General features: G+C 46.8%; 1 protein-coding gene across 2 annotated transcripts; it reads left to right on the top strand.

Moving 5' to 3' along the window:
- Window positions 1-10468: 10468 nt before the first annotated feature.
- Window positions 10469-21579, top strand: ZIC3 (Zic family member 3). Of its 2 annotated transcripts, none has more exons than XM_055123443.1 (3): window positions 10469-11657; window positions 12802-12965; window positions 21006-21579. In XM_055123443.1, the coding sequence occupies exons 1-3, from the start codon at window positions 10598-10600 to the stop codon at window positions 21153-21155; spliced, it is 1374 nt and encodes a 457-aa protein (XP_054979418.1). In that variant the 5' UTR covers window positions 10469-10597; the 3' UTR covers window positions 21156-21579. The 2 variants fall into 2 exon arrangements, with proteins under 2 accessions (XP_054979418.1, XP_004606598.1); XM_004606541.3 differs by lacking the exon at window positions 21006-21579 and adding an exon at window positions 13780-15712.
- The last annotated feature ends 2690 nt before the right edge of the window (window positions 21580-24269 follow it).

The raw sequence follows: 24269 nt of genomic DNA, 5'->3' as shown, positions 1-24269 counted from the left end.
CAGGGGTTAAGACATTTGCCCTGCATGCCACTGACCCAGGTTCAATCACCACATATGGTCCCAGGAGCACTGACAGTAGTGTTCCCTGAACAAAGAGCCAAGAGTAATCCCTGAGCACCCCATAGGGTAGTCCAAACAAATGAAAAATATTAGTTTTGGAAAATGAATGAGGGTTATTGAGATAGTTTAAGGTGCCGGAGCATGCGTTTTGAATGAAGGAGCCCTGGGTTTGCTCCCTGGTATTACTGAGAACCACCAGATGTGACCCCATAGCAACAAAGAAAGTGAAAATAGAGAGCTTTTACAAAGAACATGCTTTGTGTGCTGGCGTACTGGATTTGGACCCAGTGCCACATGATCCCTGAGTAACTCCAAGAGTAATACCCAGAAACACACTAGGAGTAGCCTCTGAGCATGACCAAATGTGGCCCAAAACAACAAATTTAGTAAGCTTTTGTAACATGGGAAAGGAGTTTTTAGGTGTGGGGGAATCCTCTGAAATTTTCTTGTATTCAGTGTCTTGAGGATAGGTTTATCCCTACAATCTACTACTGAAGAAGTGGGAGGACAAATTTTTACACTGTGTTTTCACCCTTTCCTTATCTAGTCAAAGTGATAAGAATATCTATGGAGAAATGTGTGATTGGGAGACAAGAAAGGAGAATGGATGTCAGCTAATAATATGTGCTCACAAGATCTTCAGGTTTTTCTTTTTGGGTCACACCTGACAATGCACAGTGGTTACTCCTGGCTCATGCACTCAGGAATTGTTCAGGGGACCATATGGGATGCTGGGAATTGAACCTGGGTCAGCCATGTACAAGGCAAAGCCCTACCTGCTGTGTTATCACTAGCCCCAAGATCCTCAGTCTTGAGGAAAACTTTGCCTTTAGCCCCAGATAGCTACAGACAGACTTCTTATGGTTGGTGCTCACAGAACAATGTGGATCATTATTTTGAGAAAATGTTTTGTTATTTCATTGATGTTGATGCTGGTGGTGGTTTTTTTGGAGTTTTTTTTGTTAATTTGTTTGTTTGTTTGCAGTTGAGGAGCCAAATCCAGAACCTCACACATGCAGGGCAAATACTCTCCTGCTGAGCTATATCCCTGGTCCCTGGAATAATAACAATACTGAGCATGGTGTCATAGGCTTTGAGATAACTAACTCAACTGCAAGAGCCCATTCAAGTGATTCTTGCTGAAATCAGATTCTTCCATCACTGGATATTTACCTTCCCATTAAAATAAGAGAAAGTAGGATAGAGGGCAAGGTGCAGAGGACTTGGGGCCAGGTCAATGAGCTCAGACCCTGAGGAAGAAAGAATGAGCCTTAGACACATATAACCTAGCTTAATAAATTAGGTAAATCACACAGGGAACAGCCTGGCCTCTGGTTATCAGGGAAACTGGGTGGCTGGGGCAAGAAGTCAAAGGACTGGATTACTCAGCCATGTATCACAGTTCATAGAGTCTCAAGGTCTCTAGCAAACAGGCCCTCAACACATGGAGCACACTGGGTCTGGTGGTCAGCAGGCACTGAGCTGGAGATACGGGAAGGTGCTAATCCTTGAGTTCTATTGTCCCCATATAACTCCAAAATTTGAGGATTTCTTGAGATGGGGCAGGAGCAGGCTAACTTTATTTATTTATTTATTTATTTATTTATTATTGTTATTATTATTATCATTATTATTTGCTTTCTGGGTCACACCCAGCGATGCACAGGGGCTACTCCTGGCTCATGCACTCAGGAATTACTCCTGGTGATGCTTGGGGGAACCATATGGGATACTTGGAATTGAACCGGGTCAGCCGTGTGCAAGGTAAATGCCCTATGCATTGTGCTATCGCTCCGGCCCTGAGCAGGCTAACTTAAATTTCATGTTCTCTACAATAATATCACCATAGTTCCTGACCCAACTGATGGAAAGTGGCATGCTCATTAAGGTGGAATCAAAACGTTTCTTGGGTTTGCCTTTCTTTCTTGGCCTTGTTGAAGGTCATCTAGTCCCCAAGCTGATTTTCCACAAATGAGACCCATGGAAAACCATAGAAAACCCCCAAAATAGCTCTTTGCCCATAGTACCCAAAGTCTTTTGGGACCTGGTTAGGTCATGAATCTGACATGAGACACGTTAACTTCTGGAGAAAGTAGGCCAGACATCTGACTGTAGAGTTAGCAGATAAGGTATACGGCAACCAGTGAAGTTCAAATTTCAGACAAGCAGTAAATGACCTTATAGTATAAGTATCTCATTGCAATGAATTTGGGGCACACTTATTTTAAAATCATTTCTTTAGTTAAATTCTTTCTTTTTGGTTTGGGGTACACAGCTGGCAGTGTTCAAGAGCTACCTCTGTTTCTGAGCTCAAGGATCACTTCTGGAGGTACTAAGGGCCGGACACAGTGCCAGAGATCGAAGCCAGGCCTCCGACATGCAAAACAACCACTTGAGCAAACTGAGTAATACCACTGGTCCTAAAATAGTCATTTATTTAAAATTAAAATTTATCTGACCATTCTAGATCTTTGTGCTATATCTGGCAACCCTACTTAGGCAATTAAGTGATGCCTTGTATCTAGCCAAATGGGGTTCTATTTGTGAGCCAGATTCAAAAGGTTCAGTGTAACCTAGCAAAGCGTAGACTGGGAGGGGCAAGCATTAAGGGCAGGAGGGAATGTGACCTTAAAAAGAAATACATTGGGCTAGAGCTATAGCACAGCGGGTAGGGCATTTGCCTTGCACGTGGCCGACCTGGGTTTAATTCCCAGCATCCCATATGGTCCTCCCGAGCACCGCCAGGAGTAATTCCTGAGTGCATGAGCCAGGAGTAACCCCTGTGCATTGCCGGGTGTGACAAAAAAAAGCGCCCCCCCCAAATAAAAGAAATACCTTTCCATGGGATCAGAGATATAGTACAATGGTTTAGTACTTGCTTTATATATTGCTGACTCCCAATTGGATCCAATTGGATCCCAGATATCACATACGATTCCATGCGCACCACCAGAGGTGATCTCCAAGCCAAATCCAGGAATATGACCTGATTTCCTTTTTTATGTTTTGGTTTTGGGGTCATACCAGGCAATATCTGGGCTTAATCCTGGCTCTGTGCTCAAGGATTATTCCTGGCAATTTCAGGTCACTCTATGTGCTTCTGGGGATCAACCCTGGGTCAGTTGTATTCAAAGCAAACATCCTATCCACTGTACAATTTCTCTAGCACTGCCAAGACTAAGTCCTGAGCACCCTCAAAGGTGATCTCTAAGCACAAGTCAGGAGTAAATCCTGAGCATAGCGAGGTATGTCTTAGCAATATCTCCCCAAAAAAGAGGGGAAAAGAGAGAGGTATTTATTGGGGGCAGAACTGGAATTAAGGTTCTTGCTTGCTTTGCATGAAGCTGACCTCAGCACAATACCCAGCACCAAAGATGTTTCCTTGAACACAGCCAAGACCCTTGGATACAGAGCAAAGATTCGATTAACCATAAGAGTAGCTGCTATATATGGCCCAACCACCCCTTCCCCCGGGCACATATACACAAAAAAGAAACTTCTGAGCCAAAGAGATAGCTCAAAGGGCTGAGTACATCCTTTACCTACAGGAGTCCTGAGTTTGATTCCTGGCATTATATGGTTCCTTGAGCACTGTTGGGAGTGATTCGTGAGTACTGTGCTGAGAGTAGCTCCTGAGCAATGCCAGACATAGCTACAACCTTCTCATTCTCCTCCCAAAATAACCCAGCTGGCCTGTTTTACTACTGTGAGCCCCACAAAGTCCCTATACTCATATACTAATTCTTATATTAATACACAATACCCATGAGTAGAGTACTAGTTGTTGTCATTTTGTCCCTAGGAACAAGGCAGGGGAGTGTTTCTGAGTGCAAAGGACAGGGGTAAATGTGGGCTCATACTGAGAAATTAAATTGGGGAAAATGTGAGTGCTCCATTCCTCAAAGTAAAGCCCCTAGACCTGGGGATCTGGGGTCACTTCCCCAAGGCTTCCTGAAGGCAGGCTGCTCCTTCACTTCAGCTTGGATTCACATACCTTAGTGGGTTTGGTGGCTGTGGTTGCTCCTCGGGACTCAGTCATGCAGAAAAGGTCAATAAACTGTATCTCAAGCCAGAGGAAAAAAGACAATAAAACCACCCTCAGGGGCAGAGGTCACCTAGTCACTGATTGAGATATTCACAACTCTTTTTCCTCTCTTCTCTCCTGTTCTCTCTTTCTACAATGTCTCATCCTCCCTTGACTTTTTACTTTCTGCCTTTCTTTCAAAGCCAAAGTTATCCCCTAAAATACCTGATATGTAAGGATATAAAATACCTCATGTCCAACAAAATAAAGCTTGAAAAACAGGAGAGTGATGAAGGATCAACCCCCCAGGTTAAGACTACCTAGCTTCCACTGATGCTGCTGTCCAATCCCTAACCCATGCGTGGGCAAGATTTTTCTGTAAAGTTTCAGATGAAAATTACATTCAGGATCGGTAGCATAATCTCTGCCTTCCCTCCTGCCCCTCCCCCCCAGCTTCTTCTCCTCCTTATATCATTACTTCTAACTCTTTGAAGGTTTTTTTTTTAAAAAGAAATTCTTGGCTCTCGGGGCCATACAAATACAATAGACTATGGGCCAAGTTTGGCTTGCAAGTGGACAAATTACAATGAAACTAGAAGAGAGTCTAATTCTCCCTCACCCTGTCTGGTTACAGGGTGGGAAGGGAAAAAATGTGGGGGTGGGGGAGAAGGGAGGTCCCTGTTCTTTATTTTTATATAAAAGTTATTTATTCACATTCCCTCATTAGGAAAACCAGAGAAGAGTGGCTTTACACAAAATGCAAAACAAAAGGCAACTGGAACAAAATGTCCTTCTTGGAGTGGACTGGGCTGGAGACAGCATTTTTTTTATTATGTGGGAGGAGTTCTCTTTCTTAGTTTGGGTTAAAAAAAGAAGATAATTCTGTAATGCAGGCTCTGTCCCCAGGGAGGAGAGGAAGAAAATGGAAGGGAGGAGGAAGAAGAATTGGTAGAATAGGCCTTGCCTTGACTAGGAACATGGAGTTTGGTAACAGATTGAAGGTGGTTCCCTTGACCCCAGCACTCCAATACTTAGACACCAAGGGTAAGAGTACTTGCCAGAAACCATTTGTGGTCTAGAGATCACTTCCTTTTGTGCAGGATTTTGTCTCAGAGCAGAAAAGTGAATGTACAAATATCTCAGGATAGTCAAAGGCTTCTCTTTACTTGTTTTGGAGCTGACATGACATATTTTAGAACTAATGACACAACATCTAGAGGGAATGTGAAGACCTGGGTATATATGTGCTCCAGAATGACAGGCAAGTAAGGTTCACATCCCCAAGCAACCATTCTCTTTCTCTTATCATTTTAGGTCTCTGGGGAAGGACCCATAAACAAATCAATTGCATCATTGACTATCTCTGCTTCTCCCTAGGTCACCCTCTACTTTTACCTGGGTACTTCCCTACCTACAAAGTGTTCTGAATTTATAAGAATGGGGAAGCAAGCCTTCTTTCAATGTGGATTATCTTTCTAACACCCAAATCCAAGGATGCTGGAGACTGGAGGATAATAAGTGAGCACCACTAGAGCAGTAAAGGTACTTATTAAAGCAAGACTAAGAATCCAGGACCACAGTTTGCCATAAGACTTGTAATCAGACATGGCTACTGCTACCTCCTACAAGTTTCACTCCATTTCCTGGATTTCAGAGCAGTCTTAATAATCCCAAGGAACAAGGATTCTGATAGTTGTAGTTCGACTATCTGTTTTTCTTCTCCAGGTTCAAGTGTATATGTACATAGTACTTGATTGACAAGAACAATGAAAATGTCTCATTCCTGTCTGGTTAGCATTACTATTACATTGGACAGCAATATGCCTTGGACTTCAGAAGACAAAGACAAATCAGATTTTTAAAAGGGTTAACAAATTTGGGGCTTATAAAATATTTGTCAAATAATGGGAATGTGGGTAAAACTCTGATATAACTAAATAAAAGCTGAAGGCCAATGAGTGGTTGACAAGTGTATCTGCAGATCCTTTCAGAGCTGGAACTGGGGAGATCGATAGATAGTTTAGCTTGGCCCAGAAGCCAATTAAGAGCTTTATCTTAGCATAAAAATAGAGAAGGGCTAAAAACACATTCTTTCCCCAGCTTTCTTTCCCCCTTCATTTTTAAATTGCAACTTGCAGTTTTTCTTTTTAAAAGAGTTGGGTCTCTGAAGACAGGGTGGGAATTTCATGTCAAGATCATGTTTTTCACTAGGCAAAAAAATTAAAATAATGATGAGTTTCAAGGGCATTTTTCAACAAGAAACATTTTATACCCTACTAGGAAGAGGCAGGGACATCAAATTCAACGTCTTGGAATAATTCCCTTCCTGGATCCAAAGATTCATTTATTGAAATAAATCAGTAAGCATTGGCAGAACGGAAATCTGCTTGCTGGGTTTAAAGGGTCTTTAAAATGTTGTGAGTGTTAGATTGCAAGTCTATTCTAAATACAAAACAGAAGAAAAGACCGCAGTGTTTCCCTTGACTTAAAATTGTTAGGTCTCTGACTTGGGATAATTTCATTTCCGCCACAGAAAATGTGTTTATAAAAGAAATCCTGCCCGATAGCTGAACATGCTGTACATGTTTTGTTTTTTTTAGGACACTGCTGCAGAAAGTTCTGCAGAGTGGGGCTGTGGGTGTGCCGAGAAACCAGGGGGTCCCTACCGCTCCTCTGGACTGCGGCTTCCCGCCTGTGTCTTCCAGGAAGATCCTAAAATTCGGGTGTAAAAGCTTTGCTGTTTTAGCAATGATCAGTTTCTGTGAAATTATTTATTGTTGCATGTTTGGACCTCCAAATCAACCTTATTTCTCTTTTCCTTTTGAACTCAGTGTCAGGGAAAGGATCCCACTATATTTCCCATCCATGCAGAAATGTGGACATTTAGACCAGACCACATACAACTGAGGAACTCATAAAAGAGATTTATTGGTTAATTTATGCTGCCTGATACACATGCAAACCCCAGTAACCCCAAGTTTGTGAGGGAGCTTCGGGTATAGCGTAAACTCAGATGCACAGTCCCTCAGTTAGACTTGCCTGCAGTGTCCAGCCCAGTAGTCCCTTTCTCCACCTGATAAAAGGAAGCAATGGGGACTTGCTTCTGTCTTGTCCCAGTCTCTGTGCAGGAAAACTTTTCTTTGGGTTCTCTTTTGCTAACACTCTGCCCCGAGACTCAGATCCCCCGAATGTATGCCCAGAATCTCCCCCAGGAAAACCCCTGAGGGGTGGGGGCTGCAGATCAGTAGGGAAACTTATTATTTCCCCGTTACTTATTACTATCCTTATCCTCCTCATCACTCTAACTGAACTGGAGTGGTTTCCTTCAAGGGGGAGGAGGAACTATCTTATCGGAGGTGAGGACTTTCTCGAGCTGAAGCTATTTTGCCTTCTATCTGGCTTCAGGGATTAGGTTCCCCCTCCCCAAAGAAAGCCTCCAATCCAAACCAACTCACAAACAATTCGAAATGGCTTGCCTTTATGCATTTGTTCACAAAGCCCCCCACCACATCCTCTGGAGGGCATCTGGGGTCCCCGCATCCCGCTGAGTGAGGACACCCCCTCAGAGTCGCACAGCCAGGCTGGGTTGGGCTGCTCCAGGAAGGGCTCCTCCGCCCGGGGTTCTGGCCTGGCTGCACCGCCTCAGGTCGGGCCCCTTAACAAGCATCTCCCCCTCCCCACTTCTCGGTTGATGATCTAATTGAATTATGCCTTTTTGTTCCAGGGACTAGAGAGCACGTGCTGGAGGCAATTAATTATCGGAATGTGGCCATATCAAAACGGACACTGGGTACACGGTAGGTCAGCGGTAGCAACATCCCCCTGCCCAGAGCTAGGAGCCCCTCCCCCCAACTTACAGCCTGGCCTTCCTAGCAGACATCGTTCTGCAGTAACTCACTGACCAGTGGATCCTAACTACCAAATTTGCAAGCAAGGCCTCTGCTTCTGGGGTACCTGGTCGGGCTCCCCAGAAACCCTCACACCCGAGTCCTGTTCTCTTCTCAACTGGAGCCCCTGAGGAAATAAAAACTTTTCCAAGCCAGCTTCAGATGCCCAGGGATCATGGGGAGTGTAGGTGAAGAGGGGTAAAGGGAGAGAAAGAAAGGAGAAGGCAAAAAGAAAGTAGGGTGAGGGGAGAAAAAGCAACCCTTCCTTTTTTGTCACCCAGACTCCTGGGAATTCATTTGCATGATTTAGGCTATTTGTTCTTCTCTGAAGACCCCCTCCCACTCCTTCCGCAAAGAACCGCTCTGCTGAGCGACACTAAAATCATTCTTGGAGAGCCTATTTTCAATCCATGTAATAATTTCAGTTATTAAGTCAGCAGTGAACTCACCTTGCAACTTGGGAAGAGAGCTCTGGACTGGGGCGAGTTTGATGGAAGGGAGTGACTATTGCAGGGTTTTCTCCCAGCAAACAGCAAAGAAAGAAGGTGAAGTCTTGGCCGGCCTGGCGGATTGGGGGGCAGGAAGTGAAAGGCTGTAGTTATAAAGCGCTGCTTGAGGCAGTCTCTTTTAGCGCCTCTGAACTTGATCGGATGTTCTGTTTCCTACAGAGAGATGGCGGCTGGGCTGTGAGCCTGCCTCAAGACGAAGACTTGGGGGCTTGGCCCTGCTCCGTGTGACAATCACTGACATCTTTCTCTGGGCCTTTTCCTTTCACTCCCTCTCCTACATTCTTTGCAAACGCACCGCAGGACTCTTTCCCCCTTCCTCCCCCCAAAGTGGATTCATAGGACTGTGAGGACCTGGTCATTATGTCCTGCAGACCTTGCACCATATGGCGGGAATCTCTCACTCAACCCAGCAAAGTAAATTCTTTGCGGATAAGAAGTTTCTAAGTTCACTAAATACTTTTTTCTGGGCAGGAGTAGAAGAGAAAACTTCCACTTCATAGTCCTCATTCCCACCTACCACTTTCGCATTTGAAAATGCTCATTAGCTCTGTGGTCTGAAAACCAAACGTTGCTGATCATCCTGTGTGCCATGTCCCGTATTGCGGCATGCATGTTCGGGCTGTCCAGGCAGTGTTCTGTGCGTGTCCTGTGCTTGTCTTTACTGGGTTGTGTGCGTATTCACTCTGCGCTTAGTATGTCGTGTGCTGTTGACTCTTTCGCGTGTTACTGTGTTGTGTGTGTGCTTGCCGCTGTGTTCAGTGTGCTGTACTCGAGTTTTTTGGGGGTTGTCTGCGTGTTTCCAGCCGCGAGTCCGCGTTAACTGTTTCATGTGTTACGCGCGTTGGCTTGGGGGCAACGGCGAGGCTCGGCTCGACACTCCGCACGGACTACGGTCACTCTTGACTCGGAGGAAAGTGAGGGTGGTAGGCGCCGACTGCGATCCTTTCTCCTGCTTGGCGCCCGGGGAGGCCGGCATCAGCCCGCGGCAGCGTCGCCGGGGCGGGTCAGGGGCCGGAGTGTAGGGCCCACCGGGCTCCACCGCGGCGAGGGAGAGACGGCGGCCCGCGGCTACCGGGGGCGCGAGAACGGCGCGCCCGGCGGCCCGAGGTCGGCGTCCGGCGGCCGGTTCGGGATGAGACGGCCCGAGCGGGGCGGCGCCCCCGGGGCTGGACGGCCCACGCCCGTGGGAGCGCTCGGGCGCCCGCCACACTTTCTTCGGCCCGAGCGGGTGAAGATGTGGCGCGTCGGGCCCGAGGCACGCAGAGGCGCGGCCGTTGCTGGCGGCCGTTGCCGCCTGAGCCCCGCCGAGCCCACTCGCGGGCGCTGGGCCGCCGCCGCCGCCGCCGCCGCCTCACCTGCCAGGCGCAGCGCGGCCGCCCAATGAGCGGCGCCCGCTCGGCCGCGGCTGCCATGTTCGCCCCTTCCGCGCTGCCAATCAGGGAGGCTCTGGCCAATGAGCGGCGCGGCCGGGGCTCACGTGACCGCGGGCCAGCCGCCTTCCCATTGGCGCGCGCCGCGCGGCCTCCCGCTCGGTTTATGTGAGACGATTGAGTGATTGACTTTATCAGTCCAAGGACATTACTCTGGAGGCGAAGAGGCTGGGACGCGCGCAGCGATCGGCCGGGATCGAGCCTGCCGCCAGCCCACGGCCCGCCCGTCGCCGCGAGCGGGCTCCGCGCCTCGGCGCTGGCCGGCCGGGGAAGGGGGGGGCCGGTGCGGAGGGAGCCTCCGGGCCCCAGGGGTGCGCGCCCTCGGGGAGAGGAGGGTTGCCCGGGACAGGATTGGCCAACTCCGCCCTCCCCTGATTATTTCGCTTATTTTTCTTTGTGCGCGCCCGTTAGTTTGTTAAACCAGATCTAGTCCCAGATCTCTCTCTCCTCCCTTCTCCTCCCCCTGCTTCTCCCCCCTCCTCCCCCCCGCCCGCTCCCGCTACTTCCCCTCCTCCCTCCCGCAGGAGACTCTCGCAAGCGGCGGAAAGTTGCGCCCCCCGTACCGCCTCAGGAGTCTCCGGCGCGGCGCGAGCGTCGTCCGCACCTCTCTCGGGCGACGGCACTTCGGCGATCGCCTCCCGCTCCCGCACCCGCAGCCGGACCGCCGCCGCCCGGAACGCCCCACCCATGACGATGCTCCTGGACGGAGGCCCGCAGTTCCCCGGACTGGGAGTGGGCAGCTTCGGCGCGCCGCGCCACCACGAGATGCCCAACCGCGAGCCGGCGGGCATGGGGCTGAATCCCTTCGGGGACTCGCCCCACGCCGCGGCCGCCGCCGCCGCCGCCGCCGCCTTCAAGCTGAGCCCCGCCGCGGCGCACGACCTGTCCGCGGGCCAGAGCTCGGCGTTCACGCCGCAGGGTTCGGGTTACGCCAACGCCCTGGGCCATCACCACCACCACCACCACCACCATCACCACGCCAGCCAGGTGCCCGGCTACGGCGGCGCCACGTCCGCCGCCTTCAACTCCACGCGCGACTTTCTGTTCCGCCAGCGCGGCTCGGGGCTGGGCGAGGCGGCCTCGGGAGGAGGGCAGCACGGGCTCTTCGCCGGCTCGGCCGGCAGCCTGCACGGGCCGGCCGGCATCCCCGAGCCCCCCGGCTACCTGCTCTTCCCCGGGCTGCACGAGCAGGGCGCCGGGCACCCGTCGCCTCCGGGGCACGTGGACAACAACCAGGTGCACCTGGGGCTGCGCGGGGAGCTGTTCGGCCGCGCCGACCCGTACCGCCCCGTCGCCAGCCCGCGCACGGACCCTTACGCGGCAGGCGCGCAGTTCCCGAACTACAGCCCCATGAACATGAACATGGGCGTGAACGTGGCGGCCCATCACGGGCCCGGCGCCTTCTTCCGTTACATGCGGCAGCCCATCAAACAGGAGCTGTCCTGCAAGTGGATCGACGAGGCACAACTCAGCCGTCCCAAGAAGAGCTGCGACCGGACCTTCAGCACCATGCACGAGCTGGTGACACATGTCACCATGGAGCATGTGGGGGGCCCGGAGCAGAACAACCACGTCTGCTACTGGGAGGAGTGCCCCCGAGAGGGCAAGTCCTTCAAGGCGAAGTACAAACTGGTCAACCACATTAGAGTTCACACGGGCGAGAAACCTTTCCCGTGCCCCTTCCCGGGCTGCGGGAAGATCTTTGCCCGCTCCGAGAATCTCAAGATCCACAAGAGGACCCACACAGGTAAGGGGGGCGGCGGGCCGATGCGGGACGCGCCGCGCCACCGGACCAGGGGACCCACTTTCAGGGCTGAGCGAGCGAGAGGGGGGTGGCGGCCCGCCCGCCCCCCCCCACCCCGGAAAGGCGCGCTGTCAGTGCCCCTGCACCTCGCACCCTCCCCATCCTGCAGCGCCGCGCTTTTGCCCACTTCTAACTTCCCGGGCAGACGGCTCTGCGATCTCAGAACTAATTGGAACCTTCTCGCGCCCAGGAACAAACTGGCGCCGCCTCTTTTTGTCTCCCTTTCTGGGTTACTAAGAAGGGACTCCAAATGTGTGGAGAGCATATTGCTTACAAGAGACTTAGCTCCAGGCACACATTCGGGGGGAAGCGACCATAGAAATGCTAATGCAAACTAACTTTCCGTTACTTCCGCTCTTTTTTACCTTTGATTGGCACATCTCCTAATTAAATGACGGATACTTTTGTCAAACTATTTTTATTTGGAGTTCCAGGTTCAATTCAGTCCTCCCGGAGGAAAGCTAAAGTAGCAAAGACACCACAGTTACGTGGCTTGTTCAGAACATCTTGTAAAACTGTCTGGAGTCCCTGGATTTATATAGTTATCTCTTTTCGAGCGTTAAGTACGACGGCCCAGGCTTTTTAGTACTGGGCTTAGCCAAATCGCTGCGTATGAAAGAGGCAAATTAAAAGGTACAAAGAAGAAACTCAATGGGATTGTCCCGACCCGGGTCCATTGTCCCGCTGGGGCTTGTTACGTCGCCGAGGTAGCGGGCGGAGCGCAGTGGCGCTTTGGGAACTGTTAGCTGGGTAGAGTGGAACAGCAACTTCGGGGAAACTTTGGAGGAGCCAGGGGCTTTCCCGTCCTGCGCGAGAACAAAGGGGCCCGCAGGTTCTGGGCCGGCCCTGCCTAACCCCCGCCCCCGTTGCTGACCACCCGCTTCCCCCACCCCACCCCCACCGGCTCAACTGGCGCTCTCCATTTTTCTCCAGGGAAAAAGAGATGGCACCGCCGCCCCCAGTCGGCGCTCCCTCTCCGGGAAGACCACCGGGCTCTCCATCTCCAGCTGGCGGGCCCTGGGAGGCTCCCCGGGGCCCTGATCATCTCCCCCCACCCCCCACCCTTTGCGTTTTTTGTCTTTCGCAGGTGAGAAACCTTTCAAATGCGAATTTGAAGGCTGTGACAGACGCTTTGCCAACAGCAGCGACCGCAAGAAGCACATGCATGTGCACACCTCGGACAAGCCCTACATCTGCAAAGTGTGCGACAAGTCCTACACGCACCCGAGCTCTCTGCGCAAGCACATGAAGGTAATTACCTCTTTATTAGCGGTCGGCGGTTTATAAACACTCGGCCCGACAGCGGGCCGAGGAACGGAAGCGCCCGCGCTGCCAACCCTGTATACTCCACGCTAAATCCGATTTGCTCCAGCGGTGACACCTTGATCTCCCATTTTGGGGACCAGGGTGGTGGTGGGGTGGGGGCGGGGAGAGCACAGTGGGGAGGTGGAGGAAACAATCGGTTGTTTACTGAAAAGCTCTAACCGAGCTCGCCAGGGCTTGAGGTTGAGGTTGGCCGTCTCCTTCCCTAGCTCAGCCCGCGGTAGGAACCGAGAGTGTCCGCGCCGAACCCGGGGGAGGGTGGTTCATTCGCTCTTCAGCTTCTGATAAAACAATAGGGCCGAGGAGCGCGGTCTGATTCCCACGCGATTGTCTGAGACCGCGCACCACCCAGGGCGCACGTGTCACCTTTTCTATGTACCTGTTTTTCCAAGCTCAGTGAAACCTGGGCCCGGAGTCTTTATGGGGCTCCAAAGACTAAGTGCTCATTCCACTCCACTGGAGGAAAAAGCATTTTTGGGAAGGCGCACAAATTCAAAAGGACTTTATTCCTTTTCCCTAATCCCAATCTAAGGTCCAAAACAATTTCGTTGGTGAACGTCTCTGGGTTTTTCTAGACATTGGTAATATGAAAATTGGAAACACAAACAAAAATCAGCAGCTTTTCTCCTAAGTGGGTCACTGGGCGGTCTTGCTCTTACAGTGTGCGAATTCTGCTCTTGTTTTTGCTTGCACAATGCCAGTTGGAATTATATTCATTATAATATATACATGTTAATTTTAGGTTCATGAATCTCAAGGGTCAGATTCCTCCCCTGCTGCCAGTTCAGGCTATGAATCTTCCACTCCACCCGCTATAGCTTCTGCAAACAGTAAAGATACCACTAAAACCCCTTCTGCAGTTCAAACTAGCACCAGCCACAACCCTGGACTTCCTCCTAATTTTAACGAATGGTACGTCTGAGGACAAACACAAACACAAACCCTGTTAACCATAGAATGGACCAAATGCATTTTTAAAAGAAAACTGAGACCAATCAGATGGAAAATGGAGTTTTAAGGCAAGAGGCCATATATAGGGGCTGAAACTTGATCATTGTAAATGTCCAGGAAGGTTTGTGGGCAAGATCCAAAAGTAGATATGCCCTTTCTCAGGATTAGAAAATATGTTTTGGCATTCGAAGGATTAAAAAAAATCTTTTCTCTGCTTTTTTCTCCCTTTTCTCTTGCTCTCTGCACACCCCACCCCTGAACTCCTTCAGTTCATTTTAACACTTGTCCTGTTTCTTGAGAGGAAGTTATAGAAGGTTTGTTGTTGGTTGGTGATGTTAAACTGATGGAAATCCTTCGCCTTAGTGGTGATTGTTTAAACTCTCACAGTCTTAAACCGTGCCAAAGTCCTGTTATGTCTTGAACTTTTCCTCAAAAGCATTACACTTGTGAATGTATTTTTGTCTAATGGGGTCGAAACTGTTGTTCAGTGTTTTTTCAGGCTGAGGATGTGATGTTACTCTACACAGATTGTGACGTTTAGTATACAGTTGCCTTTGTAATAACTTTTTTTTGTAAATACATATCCATTGATGCCATATTTATCGTTTGTAATTTAATTATTGCTACAAGTGCCGGGAACTGAACAATATTTATGGATAAATGTTTTCTAACAAATTCTGTACAGCTTTTGATTATAACTGCTTTAGCATTAAAATTTTATTGTTTTGAAAGAAGAACACAATTTACAATTTTTGAACCACTGACTCCTTTCTCTTGTTTTGTAACAGCCTCCTTCTACAAAGAGGAGACGTGAGCAAAAGAAACCTTGTTTGTTGGTATTTATAACTCAGTCAGATCCCTTTTTTAATTGTTAAATTATTTTTCTATTACAGTATAGATTCCTTACAGTGTCAGTTTCCATCTGGGAAGACCTTCCTTTCTCTATCTGTAGCTCAGATGGTTGTTTAACTGCGAGTTTCAATGTGTTTGTCCTGGATTTTCAGCATGCAAATCAAATATTACTGACCAATTCAGTTAGTGGCCATGACATCTCAATCTTGTGCTTCAAAGACTGAAAAGCTGGATTTAATCATCCCTGCCCTACATATATAAACCTAAGGTAACCTAATGAGTTTTATGTCCCTTAGTTTTTTATTACCTGACATAAAAATCAACATTGTGGCAGGATGCATGTCTGTCTATTCTATCAAGCAACCACTCATATACCTATATATGTTTGTATCTATGACTTATCTAATCTGCCTATCAAATCTATCTAGCTATCTATATATTTTCAAAAGTAAGTGTGTGTGTCTGAAACAGTGTTGATGAGTAAGGCCAATTGAGCCGTGCTTACTTATGGTTAAAGTGCTTCTTAAAAGAACTATAGCCCATTTACAAGTTTGGAAGACAAAGGCTGATTTGTTTTGCTGTATATAGTTCAATTTCAATTAATAATTATCACAGGAATTAATAACATTTTATAGCAGTGTGATAACTGCAGCAGTTCTGAAATGCTACTATGGAAAGAAAAACATTTGCAAAATATGTATTTTTAAAGTTCATGGTTTGTAGGCAAAGATGTTAAGAGCATTGTTTCCATTAAAATCAATAACAATGAAAAATGGTTGTTTGCTTTGTGATAAAATATTAACAGATCCTTTTAATCTTCAGAGAAGCAACTCATTTGGACAAACAGTTATCTTTCAGTTGTTATGTGGAAAAGAAACTGATTAATACTATATGGTGGGGGTTTGGGAGTGGGTAGGGTGTTGACTTTTTAAAAACTAATTTAGGGTGCTGTTTATTACTGAGTCCAGTCTCTGCATGAATAACCAACATGCAAATCAGCAAATAGAATGGTGGAGATAAAGAATTGTAAAGAATTTAGAAATGTAATGAATAGGCTTAAATACCTCCTTCTCTTGAAGGGGCAATGCTCTAGGCTTTTTGGTGGCAGTAAATTTGGTAATATACATAATAATTTTGAATGCTAGAATTCTGTTTATTGTTCCTTTTGAAGAAATAAAGTCTTGGCACATCTTATTTATGTTACAACATTTTTTTGTATTTAGTGCCTGATTATTTTCCATGTTCAAATAAATCAACCTTAAAATGAAATGCTCAAAGAATTTCTTATGATTAAAAGAAACTTTGATTCCGTGGATAAAGTTGAAGCAGTCTATTTAAGTTATCTACTGATCTTTGTTAACAATTAATTATTGAAAGTTTCTAGCTGCAAATTTCTTTGGATGCAGCTTTTTCGTTGTGGACCATTTTTTTTTTGGTACTGCCCTCAACAAGTAGTCAGGGCAAGCTCCTGAAAACCCTGTACAGAGATTGGGATGACTTCCTAAGTGATCAGGTAACCTGGTCAGTCTACCATTCCTACCCTAGACATTCCAATCTTGACCTTGACATTGAGGGTGCTAGACCAAATTTGTACTTCAGGCTTTTCCCCTTCACTTCAAACTAGAGACCGTCTTAAATGTTCACCAAGTTTTCAGAAAATGTATATTTTTAAGATTGACTTTAAATGTGCCCAGCTGAAGTCTGCAGAGTGTTTTTCTTCTGAAATAATGCCTTGAACTTCCACAGTTTGCTTCATGAATTTCCTATCTGCTGTAACCAACCATAAATGGAGTAGACTTATGGGTTGGTTGCAGGATTCATTCAGGAATTTTCTTCCCTTTCTCCCAATGTAACATAAAGAAAAGTTTGATCTTTCCGTAGTGAGTGTGATTACTTATTGAAGTGACCATCTCCTAAATGTCTACTCTTGTGTCCTAAGAGGGGTGATAATGCCAATTAATACTGATAGCCAATATAAACATAATGTAAAAACTTTTCTCCTCTACATGATTTTCTTTAGTTTGGCGGTAACATCACATTTCGCTCGACTAGTCCATGTTCTCTGTGTTTGTCATTTGCTGGAAAGAACAGTTTTAGTATAAACCCTCTCACAGATTTTCTACTTTATAATCTGACTCTTGGAGTGAACATTTACATTCTTGAATTCCCCAAACAAAATTGCAATCCTAAAGATGAATCAGCTGGAAAGCATGAATGCAAGCTGGACTCTTAGTGATCTACCTGTTATTTTCCTTCTTGCACCTGGTAAGACCTTTTTTTTTTAAAAAAAATCATTATTTCCAGAATGAGTGACTTAGTTTAATATTTACACTGTTAGGTGGGGAGCGGGAGGTGTCTTATTTCCACACAGACCAAAGTTAGCCTTCACTCAGTCTGGAAAGGCAAAAGATGGGTGGCCAGGCTCAAATTAGGACAGTGCTGGGCTTAGTCACTTCGAAGGCTGGGGAGTTAGGAATTGCCTCTGCTCACAAAACCTGAGGGGGAAAGTTATGTTAGGACTTTCTCACCCTCCCCGTCCCCTTCTGGGCATCCCCTGTCTCTCAGCCTCTTGGGGGAGGTGAGGGCCCTCTCCATCCCGACCAACCCCGAAAAAGCTTCTCCCTGCCCCCAAACGACGAAAGCTTTATGGACTTCTTTCCACCGAAGTCTCTAAAACAGAGTCGCCACCGGCGTGCCTGTCCACGAAAAGCCGGCTCTCTGCCTTGCCCTCTAGAGTGTGGCTGATTCGCGCTCTGGCTGTCAGAGCCGCGAGGCTTGCGTCTCTAATCGGTGACACGGCCGGCATTTGGGGGATCCGGGCTCCTGCTCGGCCGGTCCTCAGATGCCTCGTCGGGGCTCCCGGAGTCCCTCTCCACGCAACCAAGTTCTTGCCAGTGCAAGCCGTGGAGCTGGCCGGGAGGGGAGGGCACCTCATTTCCTCGGGTCAATTCGCTGGCGGTCTCGGCCCGATGACCCTTTGACCTCCACCCCCAGAGGCCCGGGCGGCGTAAGCCGGCGGTGGCCGGGGCTCCCGAGGACGCTTCGCGCCCCATCGCCTTCCCGGGCTCATTAGACCGGTCAGGCTGTAAAAGCAGGAATCAGCCCTAGCCCTAATCCGGACTTGGGGTCAATACGAGCCCAAACAATGGTGAGCTCCGAAGGCCACAGCGTTCAGCGTCGCGCTGGCCCGCAACTTTGTGTTCCATTCATTTGCCTCGGGGCGCTGCGCGGCGCGGGGGCCAAGGTGTGTGTGGGGGTCTCCGGCTGGCTTACGTTCGCTGGCTCGGTCTCGGACAGCGCCGGGTCCAGAGGCGGTGGCGGGGCTGGAGGAGGGGAGGGGGGCGCTTGGCGGCCTCGCGTCCCGGGCTCGAGGACCATCCCCGAGGGGCCGGCCCCCCGCGCCGGGAAGGGACTTTGAAGTGGGTTTTTAGCGCGCACGTGTGAGAGCGGGAGCGGGGACCCGCTGGGAGGAAAGAGGAGGCGCGGGCGCGAGCCCCCACCCTTCCCCCCAGCTCCCCGTGGCTCGGGCCTTTTCAAGCCGCGGCCGGGGTCCGCCGGCCTCGCTTCCCCCGCGCGCCCCCCCCCCGCGCCCCACTCCCGCGCAGCCCCTCGCGCAGGCGCACGCCCGGCGGCCGTCGAGTCGGCGGTGGCCGGGGGGCGGAGTGGGGGGCGGCGGGAGGTGAGTTGCCAGCCGCTCCGCGATGCAGCGCGGGCCTGGGCTGAGCAGGGAGGGGATGGCTGGGGAGGGGGTGCTCAGGGGGCGTCTCTCGAGTGCTGAACATGGCGGCCGGATGCGAACCCCCGCCGTGCGCAGCAAAGCGCAGACTGCGGGCTGCCGCACTGTTGTGTGGTTTCAACCCGCTTGTTATTCCTCAGCTCCCAGCGCCTCGCGGGAGGATGTAGGTCGAGGCGGCCGAACCCAGAATTGTTAACCACAAAGGAGAAAAGCAATACACACACACACACGCACAGACACACACACACACTGCCACAACGGAAGCAAAGAAGTTCTTCCAGGGCATGCCGGGTGTGGGAAGTTTGCGTGCCATCTAGGGGGTTGGGGAACGGCGGTCTCCCCCCAGCCTCTAGTCTCCGTTTCACAGATTTCCGCCTGCTGAATAGGGGCTAGCTTTGGGGAGTTCTGGGGGCCGGGGTAGGAGGCCGAGTATCTCTGGGACCCGTACAATACATCGGATGGATGCGGCTTTCCTTCAGGACAATAGCAGGCCCCGAGGGTGGGGGCACCTGGACTCAGGAACTAATCAAATGTCCGATTAAGTCCAAACATGTGCTTCTTGATAAACCTACCTGTTTTTCGGGCCCCGTTTTCTGCCTATCTCATTTAAACGTGGGCTGATGGAAAACTCCACTCGCTAAGTAGAGTCGCAAGCGCCGGTGGTCTTAATGCTCAGAATAAAACTAAAAAAAAACAGGCCAGGGTCGTAAAAACTTTAATTTCAATAGCTTTTGCTTAAACTGCCTTAAGGTTGGCTTGAGAAAGAACCCTTGGTATCGCGGGGATGTTCCACTGGTGTTTTCTCTGCGAGGGGGGGGGCGGCGAGCGGGATGCTGCGGATTCATGTTCAGAGGTATCTTCGTGAGGACAAAAAAAATGAAGTGTGATTTTTAAAGTGGAACCCCGGGACCTGTAGGGAAATAAGCCGTAGAAATTCATTGAGGTTACATCTTCGTGGACGTCAACAGCCCCTGTGGATTGCCCACTGTCAAGCCTTAGAATTCGCGAAGGCGTGGGGCATTTCCCGTGGGCCACCTTGGAAAGGGCCCCAGGTGGGTGGGCAGGTCATTAGAAAGGCTGCCCCGGATTGTGGAGGAAATCTGCAAAACAGTGCCTTTATCCGCAGAGAACAATTGATGGGGTTTTCTTTCCTCCTTTTCAGTGTACAAAGAAGACGGCTTTGGAGCAAGAATTTGGAATATGCATTTAACTTGCCGTGCTTTGCATTGGAACCCCATGAGCAATTAGAATAAGCATACCCAGTACTAGTATTTTCTGCCCTTTTCTTATGTGTGATTCCTGCAAGTCAAAGGGATTGTGTGAGCCTCTCAGCAGTTTGGTAACTTGTTTTCAAATTGCCACGAAAGGGATCCTTCCCCTCCCTCTCATGAAGTTTCCTTTCCCTGGCCTTATCCACTACCCTATCTCAGCTCAGTCCCTAGATAAGTGCAGTACCATCTTCGAGAGATCAAAGAGAAATAGATGGTGCTTACTATGTACTTTACTTTTCCATGTTGTAGTTTGAACCCCAAGGTTTGAGCTTTTACCTGGTTAAATATCTCCGTGCCCAAAGAGGGAGAAAGGGGAAAAAAGTTTCATTAAATTGCAAAATCTTAATCAAGGCTTAGGTAGTTTGTCTCTTTAAGAACCAAAGAGCCCAGATTGTCTTTTAAATTGACTTTAAAATCTAGCTGAAGATGCACTGGTGAACTGTCTCCCCTGGATACCTGCGGTGTTCTTTGGGTCATTTGATATGGTAAGAGCCTGGTTGATTTTCATAGGAGTTAGGTGAATGGAATTTCGGAAAGCTGTACTAGTGATAAATTGGTAGAACATTTATATTTGTTTGAGTCATGACTCTGAAGGGCACTGCTTTACCCACTGAGGTTTGGTTTCTATCACAATTATTGAAATTTACAACTTGAACAACGGTTAAGTTTGCAGCAAGCACTTAAGGGGAAGGATGTTTAGAACACTGGACTAATGGCAAAAGCACAAGAGCAGAACTTTGAATACGATCTGAAAAACACTGGTCTTTAAAAAATCTGTTGAAAACCAAAGAAAAGATCTTTGTTTTAAAAAGCAGCTACCAAAGCTAACACATTTGTGTATTTATACTGTGATGACAACTAAACCTGTTTGCTAATCTGATGGAGAGAAATGTGATCTTTACAAAAACTTAAAATGGCTTTCAGCAAAGGATAAATTTATAGTGCTGAATCTCTGATAGGATATAGATGCTGTCTAATGTGTTTTATTGAAACACGAAATAAAGATCCTTTGAATCTAAGGTATTAAAAACAAAGGATTCCATACTATGTATTTTAAACTAACTGCTCAAAACATCTATCTACATTTATAACATTTTTCTAAGAGTAAATCTAATCTGTTTTGACCTATCTGCAGTTCACTTTTTGTTTTTTTGCCAGTGTTGTCCTGCTTGGTATCCGGGACAGTCTCTAATTCCTGACGAAGAACTTGATTCTGACGTTGGTATGCAGCAGCGAGCCCGCCATAACACTGCCTATCCTAAATTCAGGGTTAATGCTGAACCTACTGTGCAAGAAATGATTGACTGATGAGGTTTCAAAGAAAACCACATCGATTTGGATGTCTGTTACCTTGAAGTGATCATTTTTAAAGTAGTAGCTTCTTCCCTACGTATAAAAAGACTATTTTCTTCTTCTGGTATATTTCATTCTGTGTTGAGCAATCATTTGTGAAATGAAAAAGCAAAAAAGCTCCTCCTTCTCCTGTAACTATTTAGGATTATAAATGGGAAAATGGGGGTAAAGATTGGCTTAATTCGTAACCCAGTGTATATTATCTCATGCATTGTGTTGACCTTGTTGAAAATCTCTTTCAATTCCGTGCATTCCACATGTAGAACTAAAAAGTGTAAAATTAGAAACATGAATGCTTGTTCTGTTAATTTTCACATGTTTGTGTTCCAAAAGCAATACCCAGGATCCCCACTACTGTTGTTTGATTTAAATAAAACTGCTTAAATTATTTTTGTGATTATTTTATTACATTAACAACTACAGCCCATTAAGAACCTTCATTAATCTGTGGAATTGGAATAATTTTTGTTGTATTCACATTTTTCATGACATAGCTGGTCAACTTGGAAGAAATAACCCACTGAACCAACCTCTATCATTTTGAGCTCACTGTTTTTTTCCTGGAAGGACTTCGGGCCAGGTGCCAGGGAGGTCAGGAGAAGAACTCAGAGTGAAAGATTGATTGCCGTGATTAGAAAGATGGACTGGAGACAGGAGTTGGTGGGGAAAAAGAGCATTTGACCGCAGCTATTTGAGTGGGAAAATAGGCTGAAGGAAAGACAAAGCTGAAGATAACACCAAAAGAGAAGCGAGGGCCTCCAGAGAGGGGCTATTGCTATATGGCACATTACATGTATATTATTCAGAAGTCCCAAAGTGGCCTTTGGAGCAAATAACATGGCAGCCATTGATTAGAATACTTATAGAATCATGGATTATATGTGTTATTAAAACACAAATTGTTGTTAATTAACTAGTGTCAGAGAAGATGAAGACACTTCAGAAAAATTCTTGGAGCCTCAGATACTTGATTCCTCATTTTAAATTTAACATCTGTAATCTAATGTAATCTGTGAAAAGCCATCATTCTATTTATTTGACATGATTATGCTATGATGAGGTATTATGAAATTGCAGACTGATAAGTGTATATTGCTATCGGTTCTTTAGATCTAGTTTTATTAAAATTTCTGCCAAGTAGACTGATGATGTTGTAGTTTTTAAGTAAAGGGAGAACCTCTCATCTGCCTCTGATTTTAAATGTTCATTTACATAGAGAGCAGAAGAACAGGCCAATCTTAAAAGACTGATTCTCCGGTTCTTAGCTTGCTAAAACTACATTTATACACCCCATAATGATATTGGTGGAATTTTTTGCCTTGTTTTTGTTTTTAAGAACAAGAACGGTGTTCTTTCAGATAGGCAGTGGAGTATTATAATGGGATTATTTAAAAAGCCCCTGAAAAGGTAAAATAAAAAGTTGTGCATGAGGCAGCTGCACTGTGATAATACCTCCTAGGGTTACTCTATGGATTAAAGAAGTAAATGTTCACAAAGACCTGGGCAGATGTTAAGTCCCTTCTTTCCTCCTTGCAGGTAGCTATTGTTTTTTTTGCTTTGGGGGATTCCCCTATTCTTAATATTATGGAATATGTTACTAAAAATACAGTATTTTACTAGGATGCAGATTAATGTAGTTTTCATGAAATATATTTTGACTAGGGCATGTAAGAAATACTGCCTTTCATAAGCATAATCACTAGATCAGGCATGTGGGTTTATGAACATAGTATGAATATTTAAACACGCAAAATTAAAATGTTATTAAATGCCTGTTGTTCATTATCTTCCAACGAATACACTTATTCCTAGATAAAAATAAGTTGTGTACTTAAACTCTGTAAATACAGTAATTTAATGGTTTACTGATAACTTTGATAACATTTTTACTCAACATCTTGATTCTAGCTATCGTTAAATTTAGTGACAATTCCACAATGTGAAAATTGACATTCACATTTAACACAAAGATTAAATCTTATAATGTCTTAAATTATTCAGTTTCTCCCTACTAAATTTATGTTAACATTATCCGGGTGTGACTGTAGAGTAATGAGACTGATTTTCTTATGGGGCTATGAAGCTGGTTCTAAAAGCTATTCCCAAAGAGGATTCCTGGAACTGTTCTGACCAATGTCAGCATCCTTAGAGTAATTAGTTTACAGACATCTTAGATGATAAACTCACTTAAGGTTAAAAAGAATCAATAACAAATAACAGCCACTTGAATACTTCTTATTTAACAGCCATACTTTTGGTTTTTATGTTTGAAAAGGATATCTGATAAATAGTATGATTATTTTATTAGCTCAATATTAAGATGAATTTTATTAACTCATGTTAATAAAATTAAGACTTGGCTAAAAGTGTAGAAATGCTCTATTACAGCATTACGGAATACATTTTTCTCAGTTATAATCTATTTATGCAGTAAAAATTCCACAAACACACAAGCTCTTCTGGTATGAATTAAGTGGAAGTATTTTTCCTTCCCATTGATTTGGGGGACTTGGAGCTTCCCATAGAGGATGTACAGCTGAATGATAATGGCTTTTGTAAGGAGGTCTGGGAGAGTTTGCAGGATTCCTTTCTTCACTAGGTTGCCACCTTTGTCTATGTCTTTCTTCCTGATGCTGCCCAATTAGACATAGGGGTCAGTTGTGCTAAACTTATTTTGAATATTGGTTGTTTGCTACTGCAGGAATAAAGTTGTTTTAAATTAACAATTTCAAATCTGTTGTTTCCTGCAGTGCAGTATAGTGCCTCCCGTGGCCAAATCCTCCTGTAAGTGAGATACCTCCAGAGTTCCAAGGTTCAAGTCAGTTAGTCTTTTCCCACAGAAACTGGGGTTGGGTAACATGTAGAACATCTGCTTAATTTCTTGGAGAAATAGTCTTGTTCTCGTTGTCTTTTTTATAGGTTAAAAGGTCTCCCCCCCCCTTAAATTAGAGCATCAGAAACTTTCATTGATGAAATAAGAAAACTGTTACTGGCAACAAATCTTTTTGTAAATTACTCAGAGTCACTAATAAGAGGCTATTGGTGCAGATAATTAAATGTATTTTAAGC

This window comes from Sorex araneus, chromosome X, assembly GCF_027595985.1.
Source record: "Sorex araneus isolate mSorAra2 chromosome X, mSorAra2.pri, whole genome shotgun sequence".
Lineage (NCBI taxonomy): Eukaryota > Metazoa > Chordata > Mammalia > Eulipotyphla > Soricidae > Sorex > Sorex araneus.
This window is presented reverse-complemented; position numbering and strand designations above follow the sequence as displayed.

What these genes read in the sequence shown, in the direction of transcription:
- ZIC3 (XM_004606541.3), top strand. Translation starts at nt 10,598, where the DNA reads ATGACGATGCTCCTGGACGGAGGCCCGCAGTTCCCCGGACTGGGAGTG. An exon ending in CCACAAGAGGACCCACACAG is followed by an intron (nt 11,658 to 12,801) that starts GTAAGGGGGGCG and finishes TGTCTTTCGCAG; the next exon opens with GTGAGAAACCTTTCAAATGC. An exon ending in CTCTGCGCAAGCACATGAAG is followed by an intron (nt 12,966 to 13,779) that starts GTAATTACCTCT and finishes TGTTAATTTTAG; the next exon opens with GTTCATGAATCTCAAGGGTC.